Source organism: Aegilops tauschii, chromosome 4 (genome assembly GCF_002575655.3).
Source record: "Aegilops tauschii subsp. strangulata cultivar AL8/78 chromosome 4, Aet v6.0, whole genome shotgun sequence".
Taxonomy (NCBI): Eukaryota; Viridiplantae; Streptophyta; class Magnoliopsida; order Poales; family Poaceae; genus Aegilops; species Aegilops tauschii.
In genome coordinates, this window is record NC_053038.3 from 418,463,794 (window position 1) to 418,478,791 (window position 14,998).

At 48.0% G+C, this 14,998-nt stretch overlaps 1 protein-coding gene across 3 annotated transcripts; it reads left to right on the forward strand.

Annotated features, from left to right (window-relative positions):
- The first annotated feature begins 4,747 nt into the window (after positions 1–4,747).
- LOC109767771 (uncharacterized) lies at positions 4,748–14,366 on the forward strand. Of its 3 annotated transcripts, none has more exons than XM_020326493.3 (5): positions 4,748–6,498; positions 6,576–6,671; positions 7,331–7,576; positions 8,636–8,687; positions 14,099–14,366. In XM_020326493.3, the coding sequence occupies exon 1, from the start codon at positions 4,800–4,802 to the stop codon at positions 6,372–6,374; it is 1,575 nt and encodes a 524-aa protein (XP_020182082.1). In that variant the 5' UTR covers positions 4,748–4,799; the 3' UTR covers positions 6,375–6,498; positions 6,576–6,671; positions 7,331–7,576; positions 8,636–8,687; positions 14,099–14,366. The 3 variants fall into 3 exon arrangements, with proteins under 3 accessions (XP_020182082.1, XP_040243295.1, XP_040243294.1); XM_040387361.2 differs by having other exon boundaries at positions 7,403–7,576; XM_040387360.2 differs by lacking the exon at positions 14,099–14,366 and adding an exon at positions 12,820–12,883.
- Positions 14,367–14,998: the final 632 nt, after the last annotated feature.

Below are 14,998 nucleotides of genomic sequence, written 5' to 3' on the forward strand. Positions count from 1 at the left end.
TCCTGGGCTCCAGCATCTGGTTGCGACAACAAGGTAGAAGGGAAAGGGGGGAAAGAGGGAGAAAAGCAACCGTGAGTACTCATCCAAAGTACTCGCAAGCAAGGATATACACTACATATGCATGGGTATCTGTGTAAAGGGGCAATATCGGTGGACTGAACTGCAGAATGCCAGAATAAGAGGGGGATAGCTAGTCCTGTTGAAGACTACGCTTCTGGCAGCCTCCATCTTGCAGCATGTAGAAGAGAGTAGATGGCAAGTTCACCAAGTAGCATCGTATAGCATAAACCTACCCGGCGATCCTCTCCTCGTCGCCCTGTGTGAGAGCGATCACCAGGTTATATCTGGCACTTGGAAGGGTGTGTTTTATTAAGTATCCAGTTCTAGTTGTCATAAGGTCAAGGTACAACTCCGGGTCGCCTGTTACCGTGGACACGGCTATTCGAATAGATCAACTTCCCTGTAGGGGTGCACCACATTACCCAACACGCTCGATCCCATTTGGCCGGACACACTTTCCTGGGTCATGCCCGGCCTCGGAAGATCAACACGTCGCAGCCCTACCTAGGCATAACAGAGAGGTCAGCACGCCGGTCTAAATCCTATGGCGTAGGGGTCTGGGCCCATCGCCCATTGCACACCTACACGTTGCGAGGGCGGCCGAAAGCAGACCTAGCCCCCTTAATACAAGAGCAGGCTTACGGTCCAATCCGGCGCGCGCCGCTCAGTCGCTGACGTCACGAAGGCTTCGGCTGATACCACGACGTCGAGTGCCCATAACTGTTCCCGCGTAGTTGGTTAGTGCGTATAGGCCAGTGGCCAGACTCAGATCAAATACCAAGATCTCGTTAAGCATGTTAAGTATCCGCGAATGCCGACCAGGGCCAGGCCCACCTCTCTCCTAGGTGGTCTCAACCTGCCCTGTCGCTCCGCCACAAAGTAACAGTCGGGTGCCGTCGGGAACCCAGGCCCACCTCTACTGGGATGGAGCCACCTGCCCCTTCAGCCCCCATCTCCGAACAGTATCATAAATAATGTAACAGTATAAAGTATATCGCATATGCCCGTGATCACCTCCCGAAGTGATCACGGCCAAGTAGTATAGCATGGCAGACGGACAAGAGTGTAGGGCCACTGATGGAACACTAGCATCCTATACTAAGCATTTAGGATTGCAGATAAGGGTAACAACTGTAGCAACAATAACAGTCTATGCAGCAGAATAGGATTAACCGAAAGCAGTAACATGCTACGCTACTCTAATGCAATTAGTATAGAGAAGGAATAGGCGATATCTGGTGATCAAGGGGGGGCTTGCCTGGAAGCTTTGTTGTACAAGAGGAAGGGTCGTCGGTGACGTAGTCGTACTCGGTGGCATCAGCGCCGGTCTCGGGGTCTACCGGGGAAGAAGAGGGGGAAGAAATAGTAAATACGGAGCAAACAAAGCATCACAAAACATAACAAGGCAATACGCGGTGCTAGGTATGCCCTAACGCGGTAGTAGGTGATACCGGCGAAGGGGGGAAACATCCGGGAAAGTGTCCCCGGTGTTTCGCGTTTTCGGACAGATGAACCGGAGGGGGAAAGTTGCGTGTTTGCTATGCTAGGGATGTCTGGCGGATGAACGGGTTGCGTATCCGGATTCGTCTCGTCGTTCTGAGCAACTTTCATGTACAAAGTTTTCCCATCCGAACTACGGTTTATTTTATATTAATTTTTAAAGTTTTTAAATCATTTTCTAATTTATTAATTATTAATTAAATTCAAAAATAGTATTATTGCATCAGCATGACGTCATCAGTCAACAAAGGTGTTGACTGGTCAAGCTGACGTGTGGGTCCTATATGTCATAGGTTAGGTTAACTAAATTGGTTTAATTAATTAAATAGGTGATTAGGTTAACTAATTATGCTTAAATTAAGTTAATTCATTAAGTAATTAATTAATTAATTATTTTTTATCTTTTTTTTAAACGTTCTGGAGGCGGGGCCCGTTTGCCATAGGCCCATAGGGGCCTAACGGGCGTGCGGGCGTGCGGGTTACGGGCGCGGGTGCCGGACTGGGGGCGGATCCGGGCGCGGGCGCCAGGCACAACCACGAAGTGACCAGCGGCGGTGGACGAGCCGGGCACTGGTGGGGAGTTGGCCGCAGGCGGCCGTTGGCGAGCGGTGCGAGCAGGGCCGTGGTGGGACGTCGAGCACGTAGCAGGGCAAGCTAGGCAGTGGGCACGGGCACGGCGGAGCGATGCGAAGGCGGGTACACGCGGGGGAGGCGGTGTGCGCGGGCGCTGGAGGCGTGGTCAGAGGCGGTGGTGCGTGCGCGGGGGGGGGGGGGGGGGGCTCGCCAGAGCCGCCGGGAGCAGCGGCGGGTGGCCGGCGGCCAGGGCTAGCAGCAGAGCAGCAACGGTGAGGCGACGGGCGGGCGCACGCGAGCGAGACGCAGCCCCGGGCGCTCATGCGTGTGCCTGAGGTGCAGGGGCACGCCCAGGCTGGGAGCGAGCGCTAGGAGGCGGGCAAGCGCGGGGGCATGCGCGGGCGGCTGCGGAGGCGGGCGCTGCAGGCGTGGTCCGGACGCGGGCGCGCGTGCGAAGTTGCGGCCATGGGTTCGGCGGGGTCGTGGTGAGCGCGGAATGTGGGGGAAAGAGGAGGCCGGGGCCCTCACCAGCGGCTGCAGGGGATCGGGGCGGCGAGGCTCGATGGAGCCGTCGAGGGGGAGACGAGGACGGGGCGACATTCTGGTGAAGAGGGGAGGTGGTCGAGGCGAAGAGGCTCCGGCGAGGTGGCGATGGCGACGGGCGACAGCGTCGATGTCCAGGGGTGGCGAGGCGTTGGCGTCGAGGGGGGGTTCGTCCCCGATCCAGATCTGATCGGGAGGGGGAAGAGGGAGTGGCGACGGGGTGTGGGCGAGAGTGTGCGGTTGGGGTGGTTAGGGTTTCCCCCCTTGTGGGGTTATGGAGTGGGGGTTGGGCCGATTGGTGGCCTGGCCGGCTGGGCCGTCTGGCCCAGTTGGCCAAGGGGGGTCCTTTCTTCTTTTATTTTTGTTTTATTTTCCCTTTGTTTTTTTTAGTTTTTTTTTAATTTTAGTTTTAGTAAAAATACTAAAGTGGCACCCAAATAGATGTTACAATTTATGCCACTGCCACAAACAACTTAGCACATTTTAGAAAGTAGTTTGTATTTGTTTATTAATTTACGAGCATTTAATTAATAGTTTTACCACTATTTTATTTATTATAGTGCATTTAACTACTTTATAAAAGTGTGATTTCTCCATCAATATTTATTATGAATTACTTGCTACATTTAGAACATTTTAGTTTTTGACTTTTGAAAAACTTTTCTAGTTTGACTTTATTTTAAATTTGAATTTGAACGAGTTTTGAATCATCGCGAGATTATCAACAGTAATCGTGGTGACGTGGCAACATTACTAGAGGGTTACTGTAGCTTAATTATCCGTGCGTCACATACCGTACGTTCGGTACTTGATCGGTCGGATTGTGGAGACGTACGACTACATCAACCGCGTTGTGCTAACGCTTCCGTTTTCGGTCTACGAGGGTACGTAGACAACACTCTCCCCTCTCGTTGCTATCCATCACCATGATCCTGTGTGTGCGTAGGAATTTTTTTAAAATTACTACGTTCCCCAACAAGATTTTGTGTGGAGGCTATATATACCCGTTCACCCCCTTCTCCATATGTGAGAGAGCCACCCGAACATGCCTACACTTCCAGCATACATTTTCTGAGAGAGAACCACCTATTTATGTGTTGAGATCAAGATATATCATTCCTATCACAAGAATCTTGATTTCTAACCTTCCCAAGTTGCTTTCCAATCAAATCATCTTTCCACCATATCTAAATCTGTGAGAGAGAGTTGAGTGTTGAGGAGACTATCATTTGAACACACAAGAGCAAGGAGTTCATCATCAACACACCATCTATTACCTTTTGGAGAGTGGTGTCTCATAGATTGGTTAGGTGTCGCTTGGGAGCCTCCATCAAGATTGTAGAGTTGAACCAAGAAGTTTGTAAGGGCAAGGAGATCGCCTGCTTCGTGAAGATCTACCCGAGCGAGGCAAGTCCTTTGTGGGCGATGGCCATGGTGGATAGACAAGGTTACTTCTTCGTGGACCCTTCGTGGGTGGAGCCCTCCATGGACTCGCGCAACCGTTACCCTTCGTGTCTTCATCAACGTGGATGTACGATAACACCACCTATCAGAACCACGCCAAAAATCTCCGTGTCTTCATTGCGTTTGCACATTCCAATCACATCCCTTTGCTTTCTTGCAATTAGCATGCTTTATCTTTTCCGCTGCATATACCCTTGTCGTGCTTGCTTGAAATGTATTGTGAATGCTTAAACTTGTGCTAAAACTCCATCTCAACTTAAACAATTTAAAAATTACCACTTTTACTTGTTGAGGGTATAATTACCCCTCTAGATTCCTCTTCTCAATCCTTTCTTATCTTATATATATGTCGGCCGAACCGAGAAGACTCATGCCATGCACATGAGTCCAGCATATTGAGAGCAGGCTTTCTCAGGTGTCCGACCTTTGGAATGGACTGGGCCTCTTTGAAGTATTTCCCGACAGAAAAATACACTACGAAAAACAAATTCGACTCAAGCCGAAACCCAGCTATCCACTAGGAGGCCAGGCCGGCCCAACACGCGAATGGCCCAGTCTGATTTCTTTCCCTCCAAAACCAAAACCAGCAAAATGGCCCAAAACCCTACTAAAACCCTGGCGACCCGACCACACCTCTCCGCCCGCCGCCGGCGCCTCCTATGCCCTTCCGCCCCACCTTCCCCCGCCGCTGCCTCGACGACCGCAAGCTCTCCTCCTTCCTCTCCGCGCTCGCCTCCTTCTCCGCCAACCCCTCCCCGTCGCCGCCCGCAGGATCGGTTCCCGCAGCCCGCACCCCCGCCGCCTACAATGCTCTCATGTCCGCCTACTCCCGCGCCGGCCGCCCAGACGAGGTGCTCCGCCTCTTCCGCTCCCTCCCCTTCCCCCCCACCGCGCCCCTCTTCACCACCCTCATATCCTCCCTCGCCGTCTCCGGCCGCCCCCGCGCCGCGCGCGCTGCCTTCTCCTCTCTGCTCGTCTCCGGCCTCACGCCCACCGCTTCTGCCTTCACCGCACTGCTCAAGTGCCATGATGGCTCGCTCGACTCTATGCACCACATTTTCCTTGCGATGACCTCCGCCAGCTGTTCACCTGATGCCGCCGTGTACAACTGCTACATTTCCATGCTCTGCGACTCCGGGCGGCTGGAGGAGGCCTGGGGTATCCTTGACCACATGATGGATGGGGGAGTCCGCCCCACTGTCCGCTCCTACACCGCGATTCTACGTGGATACTGCGAGCAGGGTAAGATTCTGGAAGCAGAGAGGTTATTCGATGCCATGGTCGATGCCGGCTGCTCCCCGGATGTCGTATCCTACAGCGTGCTTATTGAGGGGCTTTGCGGCATCAGGGAGTTTCATAAGGTGGAGAGGATATTAGAAAGAAGTGAAGAGAAGGGGTGGACGCCCAATGCTGTCACCTACAATATTTACATGTCTGCTCTGTGCAGGATGGGGTTCTTGGATGAGGCATGCCATCAAGTAGATAAAATGCGCACCAGAGGGCTCTCGCCAACGGTTGAGACATTGAGTATTCTATTTGATTGCTTGTGCCGAGACTCAAAGTTTTCGGAGGCAGTCTGCTTGCTGGAACACAGTGAAGAATTAGGCTGGCATGCTGATGTGTTCTGCTATAACACTTTGATGGGTAGGCTCTGCGATGCCGGTGATTTTGCAAGAGTCTTCAAGCTGCTGGTTGATCTGTTGAAAAAGGGCATTGGGCCAGATATGTTTAGTTTTACAATTGCAATACGTGGCCTCTGTGGAGTTGGGAAATTCCGTCTGGCAAAGTGTCTAATAGATAATGAGTGGATTGGATATGATGTTGTGGCTTTCAATACTTTGATTCATGGATTCTACAATGCTGGGGATTTACGTGGAGTCAAGCTAACTTACATCAATATGTGCAGTAGGCAAATTTCTCCAAACAACTTTACTAATGCTACATTGATTGATAGCTTATGTAAAGATCGAAAATTTGTCGAGGCAATAAACTCTCTTGCATCTTTGAGAGATGGGTCGGTGCCTGATCATGTTGTTCACCTGAACAATCGGTTGGTCAAAGGAGTAAGATATACAAAGGTGCTCAACCTACTTGATGAAATACGCTGCAGAGGATTTGAGCTAGATACTTGCATCTTCATCCCATTAGTTAGGGTATTATGCTGGGAAGGCTACTACAAGCGTGAGAATATCAATGAAGTTTCCCTTATACTGACCAGTCTAGGAATTAGATGATAATCTCAAGATTGACTGATTGAATACCTGAAATGAGAGTCTGAGTTAGCATAATCATGCAAATCACCTTTTGGTGCTGGTTCTCTCTTCCTTCGCACACCAGCAATCTCTCATCTTTCATCAGGTCAGTTGGCACCTAAAATTATGCCATGGTTTAATTTCACCCTCTTTACGTGATGTTAATCCCAGCTAGTTTTTCAGGGGAGAAGTGCCTGATTTTAGGAGCACCCCAGCTAGTTGGGCCTGGACAAGATGATCAACCTCAAATGTGTTCTAGAGAAAATATTGGGCATAAAGGTATGGATTTGTGCTTCATGTTATGGTTCCTTCCAACGAGGACAATACCGTGTACGAATTCATAGTTTATCATTGTGTTGTCTGTTATTGTGACCCCCTTCTGCATTTTGGTGAAAGAGATTGTTTATGGATGCAGTTAGAGATTGCACTTCTTATTTTGTTTTGCTTTCCTCCAGAAGGAAATTTGTTATGCAATAATGTTGATCAGTTGTGCCAAAAGTCATCTAGTTTTGACTCCTAAAATAGATATTTAGTATTTTGATGTGCTCCACTGCCTCTTCGCCTCTCCGTTGCATATTGCCTGTGATGATTAAACACGGAAATGTTAAGTATATTTGGGCGATGCACTTGTCTGTCAAGTATGAAATTAAGCTGGTAAGAAAAATCTTACTTCCTGTGTTAATAGTCCAAGCTCTCAGTAAGCTGTATGAATCTCCAAATTAAGACGAAGATACATAGTTCTTTGAATCATCTTGTGCTAAAGTTTTATCTGGTGAATGTCAAATAGATTTTATCACTTTATCAATACTAAGGGTAGAGGAATAAGACATTCAAAGTTCAAATATTGATGCAAAAGTTGTATTCTATTGAAATATTTGATGAAATAATTCCCTTTTTATGAAATTCATTTTGGTTATTTTGGGGTTTGAATCATGAAGTGGAAACAAAAAGGTTGTTGCAGCAGACAAAGCATTTGAGGGACCAAGCTGTTAATGCCAGATTTTTCTTAGATCATCAGGGATCGGCTCCCCGGTTCCATTTCATGGAAATGAAACCAATGTTCAAATAAGGTTGAGACCAGCTGCCAGAATTGACAACTTAATATGGATATTGGATGAATTACAATACGCCTTGGGCCCGACAAGAAGAAGGAAGACGCTTCTCCATTTTGCAACGTTGTAAAGGTAACACAAAGGTTCATTGCATTCTCATCGTTTTGGTCCTTATCATGATGAGTTTCTTCCTCATATACAACAACAACAACAATAACAACAACTAAGCCTTTAGTCCCAAACAAGTTGGGGTAGGCTACAGCTGAAACCCATAAGATCTCGATACCAGCTCATGGCTCTGGCACGTGGATAGCTAACTTCCACGCACCCCTGTCCATGTCTAGTTCTTTGCTGATATTTCAGTCCTTCAGATCTCTCTTTACGGACTCCTGCCATGTCAAGTTTGGTCTACCCTGATCTCTCTTGACATTATCAGCACGCTTTAACCGTCCGCTATGCAGCGCTGTATATGTCCAAACCATCTCAGACGATGTTGGACAAGCTTCTTCCTCATATACATCATTGTTAAATGCAATGAAGCGATGAACAAAAGAGATTCAAATTTGATACTCTGATTATGTTGTAGACAAAACAATTTTATCGTTTCTTGAACTAGATTAGCCGATTAGTTTCAAAAGACTGCATTGGTTCACTCAATGTTGGTACACTGCATGTTGAAATTTTGTGCTGTTATTTGAAAAATGGATGCGCTGATGTTGTGGTGCATTCATTTTGTGATCAGAGGACGTACAAAGACTTTCACCATATCACTTAGCATCTCTGCTTTGGGGTCAACTTCTGATATAGAGGAACAATGTTCTTTGATGATTGAAGTTTCCTTCTACCTGTCTATTTTCAATTTGTCAAAGCATAGTCATGTGTATCTAGTTGGATAAAATTGGGCTCTATGGAATGTCATTTGGTGCATGCTATTGTGATTTACCAAATGTGATGATTTCCTTAGGTTTTTAGCTCATTGTTAGTGTTCATTTTATTTAATTTATTTTTCTATGGAAAATGCAACTATCGTGAGGTGTTGGTTTCTCATTTTGTTGAGAGCCAACAATTAGTGGTAGTGGGAAGTAAGTGATAATACTTAGTTACCAACGACAATAATTTGTTTCTGGTGCTCTTTTTTATATCTGGTCCATAAGTGTGTCACTAATGTTATCCCCTCTTTGGAATTTTTAGGGTCTAAGGCCTCTCCCAACGCTCCAGGCTGTATCGGTGCTTAGCCTTCCAGGTAAGCAAAAATCTGACGTGGCGTCTTAATTAAAGAGGAGAGAGAAGGAACCGGTAACCCCACGAAGAAACGGCACCAAGCGCTCATACCTAGGTAGAAACACAGTTAATTGGATCCCGTATGCAGCGCCGAGCCGTTCCATCTCTTCTCCTTTTTCCCCTTCTTCTCAGCGACCTCCATCTCATCATCTCCCTCGCCCTGCGCCGCCGCTCCCACCCAGCGCAACAGCAACTCCGTCCTCGCCTCGCGCCGCCGCAGCCAGCGGAACGAGTACTCAGTCGTCGCCCTACGCCGCCGCCCCAGGGGAACGGTTACTCAGTTGTCGCCCTGCGCCGCCACCCCAGTGCAGCAGCCGCCATCCCTTCTGGTCGTGGAAACCCAGCCCCGGCCGACTCTCTGGCCTGCACGGACCAGCGGCGGGAGATAGCTGCTCAATGATAAATAGCCATTTTCCCCAAAATCGAGCTGCTAGTTTGTTTCAACATATGTGTTCTGTATTCAACTTCAGCTCGTGCTTGCCTCCCGTCCATGCTTAGATGAGATTTTTGTCTGCAATTTTTGTTTCTCTGCATCTTGCTAACTGATAGACTGAATCATAGGTAGATTGAATAGTATGCAATCTGAACCATAGGTAAACTGATGATAGTCTGAACTATGAATAGTGGAGACTGATATAAATATTATGTGATCTGAACCATATGCCCTAGTACAAGATTCTTGCTAAACTACAGACCATGATTTGTTTTGCACATCGACCATCTAACTAGGTTACAGAAAGTACTACTAGTTGATTCTAGTTTAGGCAACTGAAGCAGTTTTGAAAAGTTCCATGATTTTATTTTACTCAAGCACTCATGCAGAGTATCGGGGTCCAAACAAAATGTCACCACCACTATTGTTTTTCTGTTTGGGCTCAGTTCAAATATATTATTGGCACTTTATGTATGGACTCGGTTCAAATATATTTCTATGTGGTCTGTTAAAGCGATTTTAGTGGCTACGAAAATGCAACATAAAGGCCACAAAGTTTACATACTACTAAGATCCCACGACTAATTAAACTAGTCGAATGCCCGTGCGTTGCCACAGAATACGAAATAAAATGTAGAGATTATGATTATATATTTTTTAATTCAAAATTGTGTGCAGAACATGATTTTCATTCATGTCCACTCGCTGCTTTGCTCCGAGTCAGTCTTTGTGTTTCATTAGGCACCCTTTCCTTGCATGCAACGGAAGTGATATATTTCTCCCTTCCCTCTTGCCCCACCACCATTCTGTTCATCCACCCTTACTCTAGCATTGTTGGTGCTAGTCATGGACTCATAGTTGTTGTTCCTAATGGCTACACATATTCTTGCACCACTATATGCTTCTTGCTACATCTTGGACGCATACATCGCTTGCATCATCTTCTGACCGAAAACACCATGCAATTATAGTGCACAACTATCAAACCCAGGAAGAGAAGGCTTAATGGCAAAGGGTGTAAAATTGGGCTGGGTTTTTGGGATGTCTTGACGAACAAATCTGACAGCAGCCAAAGCCACCATTACAGAACAATTCATCTCCTCAATTTCACCCTTCATGTCTACTCCTCGACTCTATTTTCACTCGCTTTGTTACAACACGTGATTCTCCATTATGACCTGGCAACTAACAAGAGACATTAAGTGGAACACATTAACATGAATGTCAACTCTGCCAATAAATATTTAGTGATACTGGGGCAATGATCAAATTCACCTCCAGCTCCAAACCAATCAAGGCATAGGGCAAAATTTAACAAGGATACTAAATATTACAAGCTACGACAGGGGATCGCTAGTTTCATCTCAGTCCCAATAGCCTCCAGCACCTAGTGGGAATAGGCCGAGCCACCATCTTCTTATCTCCGGTGGCTACAGAATAGCAAAAGGATAGAGCGCTATTGATTATACATGGCTGTTTCAGCGAACTGCGACATGAAAAATGATCTTATTCACTCACATGCTTCCTCCTCTGCCAACTACGACCATATCGTACCCGTGAAATCACTTACTGTAGTGGAACTCCTTTTCTGTGACCACTTTGCAAGAGGACAAATATGTATTCTTCCTCCTGTTTTGTACTCCACCATCTTGTGTCACCATCTTCTTCAGATCCGGTGAACCTTATAGTGATTCTCATAATCATCTGCTGATGGACACCCCAGTGATACTATGGCTAAAGATGTGTGGATGTCGTAATAGACATGTCACAGCCCCAGATCAGCCCTTGCTTGATTTTTCTTGCATCCATGCATCATGTTTAAATTCAAATGAAATTTGAATTGGGGAATTTTCAAAGCCTCGGAAACCTTTTAAAAATGGTCAACATTAAAATCTTCTCAAAGAAGCCTAAGAAAATGTTCCTGTTACTCTGTGAAAATTTTGGTAAGAGGTAAAATTCAAACCAATATTTTTGGAATCACAGAAATATTTATTTTGGGCCTTTGACTTAAATCAATAACCTATTTGAGTTGAATTTATTTCTGTTATATAAGAAATAAAGTTCAAATATTTTTGTAAGTTGCTTGTGACCTTGGACTAGTTTCTGAGCTCACATAACAATTTACAGAAAGTTCAAAAATGATTTGATGTTTTAAAAATCAAATCAAAACCAATTGCAGAAAATAAAAAACATTAATAAATAGAAAACCAGAGAGAGAGAAGTTACCTGCGCAGCCACCTGGCGGCCCAAGTGGCCGGCCCAGCCCACTGGCCTGGCACTGTTGGCCAGCCCACTAGGAGCCCCACCGTCTTCAACCTCTGCCAGTAGGCAGAGGCGTGTCGACGCGCGCGCGCCCGAGCTCCACCTCCTGCTTCTTCCCCTGCCCTCGATCGAGCGCCTGGAGGCGCCACGTAGCCCCCCTGGTCCCTCTCGCTCACTCGCTGCTCTCTCTCCCCTCCTCTGGTTCTCTCCCCCTTGCTGTTCCCCACCTCACCGAACCGCGCCGCCGCCACCGACGAGCTCCACCACGGCCGCAACCACTCCCTCGTTCCCTCTCCACGTCCCCGAGCTCCACCACGACCCCGTGGAGCAACACACCCGACGCACGCGACCAGAAAAGGCCCCAGTCGACCGGAGCGTCGTCGTCTTCACCTCCGGTGCCCGGAGATCGACTCCGTCGATTTGCCTCGTCCAGAGCGTCCCCGAGGCCGCTGACCTGCCCTGCCGCATCCCCGTGAGCTCCCCTCCATTTCTCCTCCATCCTCGTGCTCGTTTTCGCACCGCAACACCGCCCGCGCTCACGCCTGAACTCCGGCCGCCGTCGAGCCCGGCCTCCTGGCGCCCAGCTGCGTGCACCCCTGGATGCGGGCGAGCGAGGGCTTCCTCGTGGTGCCCTCAGCGCGCCCAGCCGCTGCCCTAGCGCCACCCCTGGCGAGCCGCCGCCGCACTGCAAGGTCGCCGGCCCTTAATCCGGCGACGCTGACGTGGCTAAGGCATTAGCCGCTAACAGCCCCACTAACTAACCCCCTGGCTCGCTGACATGCGGGCCCCACTGCCTAACTAAACAGCTAACAAAAATATTTTAAGTTTAATATAAACACAGTGGCCCCACGCGTTGGCGTTGACCTCGCTGACGTGGCCGTTGACCGGACCCACCTGTCTGTGTCACTAACTGACACTGGGTCACTGACCAGTGGGTCCCACTGGTCAGGTCTGACCTGGACCCGGTCTGTTGACCTGCTGAGGTCAGCATGACGTAGTGCTGACATAATTAATAATTTTCTGGATTTATTTTTTATATAGGAAATTCCAGAAAATGTAGCAAACTTCTAAAAATCATAGAAAATAATCTATAACTCAAATTGAAAAGATTTATATATGAAAAATGATCAGAAAAATCCAATCTATCCATCTGTACTGGTTCCATGCATGTCTAAACAACTTAACCTTGCTGTTTAGTTCAAAACATGATAAGGCACTATTTAAATTCATAATTTGAGTTTGGGATTGAACCTTTGGTTCAAAATGACCCAAACCCATCTGTTTGTAGTTGCATTAGCCAAAACACATTCATATTGCCATGTCTTAGCATGCATCATAATTGTTGCATTGCATTGATTGTGTTCTTCCTTGTTTGCCGGTGGTTGTTCCCTCTCGATAGACGTGGTTCCGACGATGAGTTCGATGACACTGATGAAGAGCTATATGATCTTCGGAAGTGCCAGGCAAGCAAACCCCCTTGTTCATTCCGATATAATCCCACTCTCTCGCTCCTGCTCTCTTTTACTGCATTAGAACAACAACGATTCATCTGTTACTTGCTGCGGTAGTTGAACCCCTTATCCTCTGCATGACCTGTCATTGCCACAGTAAATAGATGAAACCCACTAGCATGAGTAGGAGTTGTTTGAGCCCTGATGTGCCTACTCATTCATGCTTGTTTGTCATGCCTACTATTGCTTAGAGTTGAGTCGGGTCTGATTCATCGAGGATGAATTGGAATGGTGATGAACATGTCCTACGGTGTGTGAGCTAAGTGTGTGAACACGATTTGGTAAAGGTAGCGGTGAGAGGCCATGTAGGAGTACATGGTGGGTTGTCTCATTGAAGCCGTCCTCAGGAACTGAGTTCTGTGTTTGTGATCCATGATACAGTTACTACCACGCATTGGGCCCGAAACCAATGGACCCTCTCGGCTTCTTAATCACCCTTATCCTCTGTCCAGGAGTTGCAAGTAGTTTCTGGTGTTTGTAGTATGCTGGAGGCCGTGGGCAGCGCTGACCCGAGGGGTGGGCTGTGATGCGGTAGGCACGTGGCCGGGCATGCCGGGCGCCCGTTTGGTGTCGCGGAACCCTGTACACATCGTTCGGGGCCGTATGTGGAAACCTCGGCCGGACTCCCTGCGGATGGAACCTGAATAGGCGATAAACCTGGACTAGAGACTTGAGTGTTTAGGTAGGCTGTGGCCGACACCCTCGCTGGGCTTCCGCTTGAAGGTTGCCGAGTACATGCTGCGTAAACGGCGGTAAGTGGTGAGAGCGTGTGTGACGAAGTACACCCCTGCAGGGTTAATATGATCTATTCGAATAGCCGTGTCCGCGGTAAAGGACTTCTGGGTTGCCTATAACAGTTCATAGACAAGTGAAAGTGGATACTCTAAAATGCGCAAGATAAGCATGAGTGCTATGGATGGCGTTCTCGTAGGGAGACGGGAGCGGATCCATAGTGGAGTATTGATATGGTGAATATGTGGACTCGTGTGCGCCACCTCAAAAGAGTTATTTGCAGTCGTAGCTAGGATAGCCACCGAGTCAAAGCTGGCTTGCTGCAGTTAAACTCCACCACCCCCTTTGTTGATACCGATGCATATGTAGCTAGTTCTGATGTAAGTCTTGCTGGGTACATTTGTACTCACATTTGCTTAATTTATGTTTTTGCAGAAAGACTTCAGTCTCGCTAGTAGTTCCGCGTGGATTTCGACGTTTAGCTTGTTACCTCAGCTACGATCTTGTGCCCTCGGTAGGATCTAGTAGATAGTCAGGCTGTTCAGCCTTTTTCATTTATAGTTGTCTGTACTCAGACATGTTAAGCTTCCGCATGTGTTTGACTTGTATGCTCTTAATGCTGGGTCGAGAGATCCATGTTTGTAATATTTGGCTCTTCGGAGCCTAATGAATAAATACTCTCAGTCGTAGAGTCTTGTTGTGATGCCATGTTGTATTTGCACATATCGAGCATATTGTGTGTATGATTGAAATGCTTGGTATGTGCGGGATCCGACAACCTAGTTGTTTATCCTTGGTAGCCTCTCTTATGGGGAAATGTAGTCTTGTGCTTCCATGAGCCATAGTAGTCCGCTACAGCCCGGTTCACCGGAGTCCTGCTAGCCCAGCACTACTGCTCCGGAACACTTGACTGGCCGGCATGTGATTCACTTCGTTCCTGTGTCTGTCCCTTCGGGGAAATGTCACGCGGTGACATCCGGAGTCCTGCCTAGCCTGCTACAGCCCGGTTCACCGGAGTCCTGTTAGCCCAGTGCTACAGCCCAGATTCGCACGCTGCTGACCGACATGCTCGATGTTGATTCATGTATGCCTGTCCCCGTAAGTTAGTGCCACTTTGGGTTCACGACTAGCCATGTCGGCCCGGGTTCTCTGTCATATGGATGCTAGCGACATTATCATATACGTGAGCCAAAAGGCGCAAACGGTCCCGGGCCATGGTAAGGCGACACCCGTGGGAATACCGTGCGTGAGGCCGCAAAGTGATATGAGGTGTTACAGGCTAGATCGGTGTGACTTAGAATCGGGGTCCTGACAGCACATATACATATCCTCACT

What these genes read in the sequence shown, in the direction of transcription:
- LOC109767771 (XM_020326493.3), top strand. Translation starts at nt 4,800, where the DNA reads ATGCCCTTCCGCCCCACCTTCCCCCGCCGCTGCCTCGACGACCGCAAG.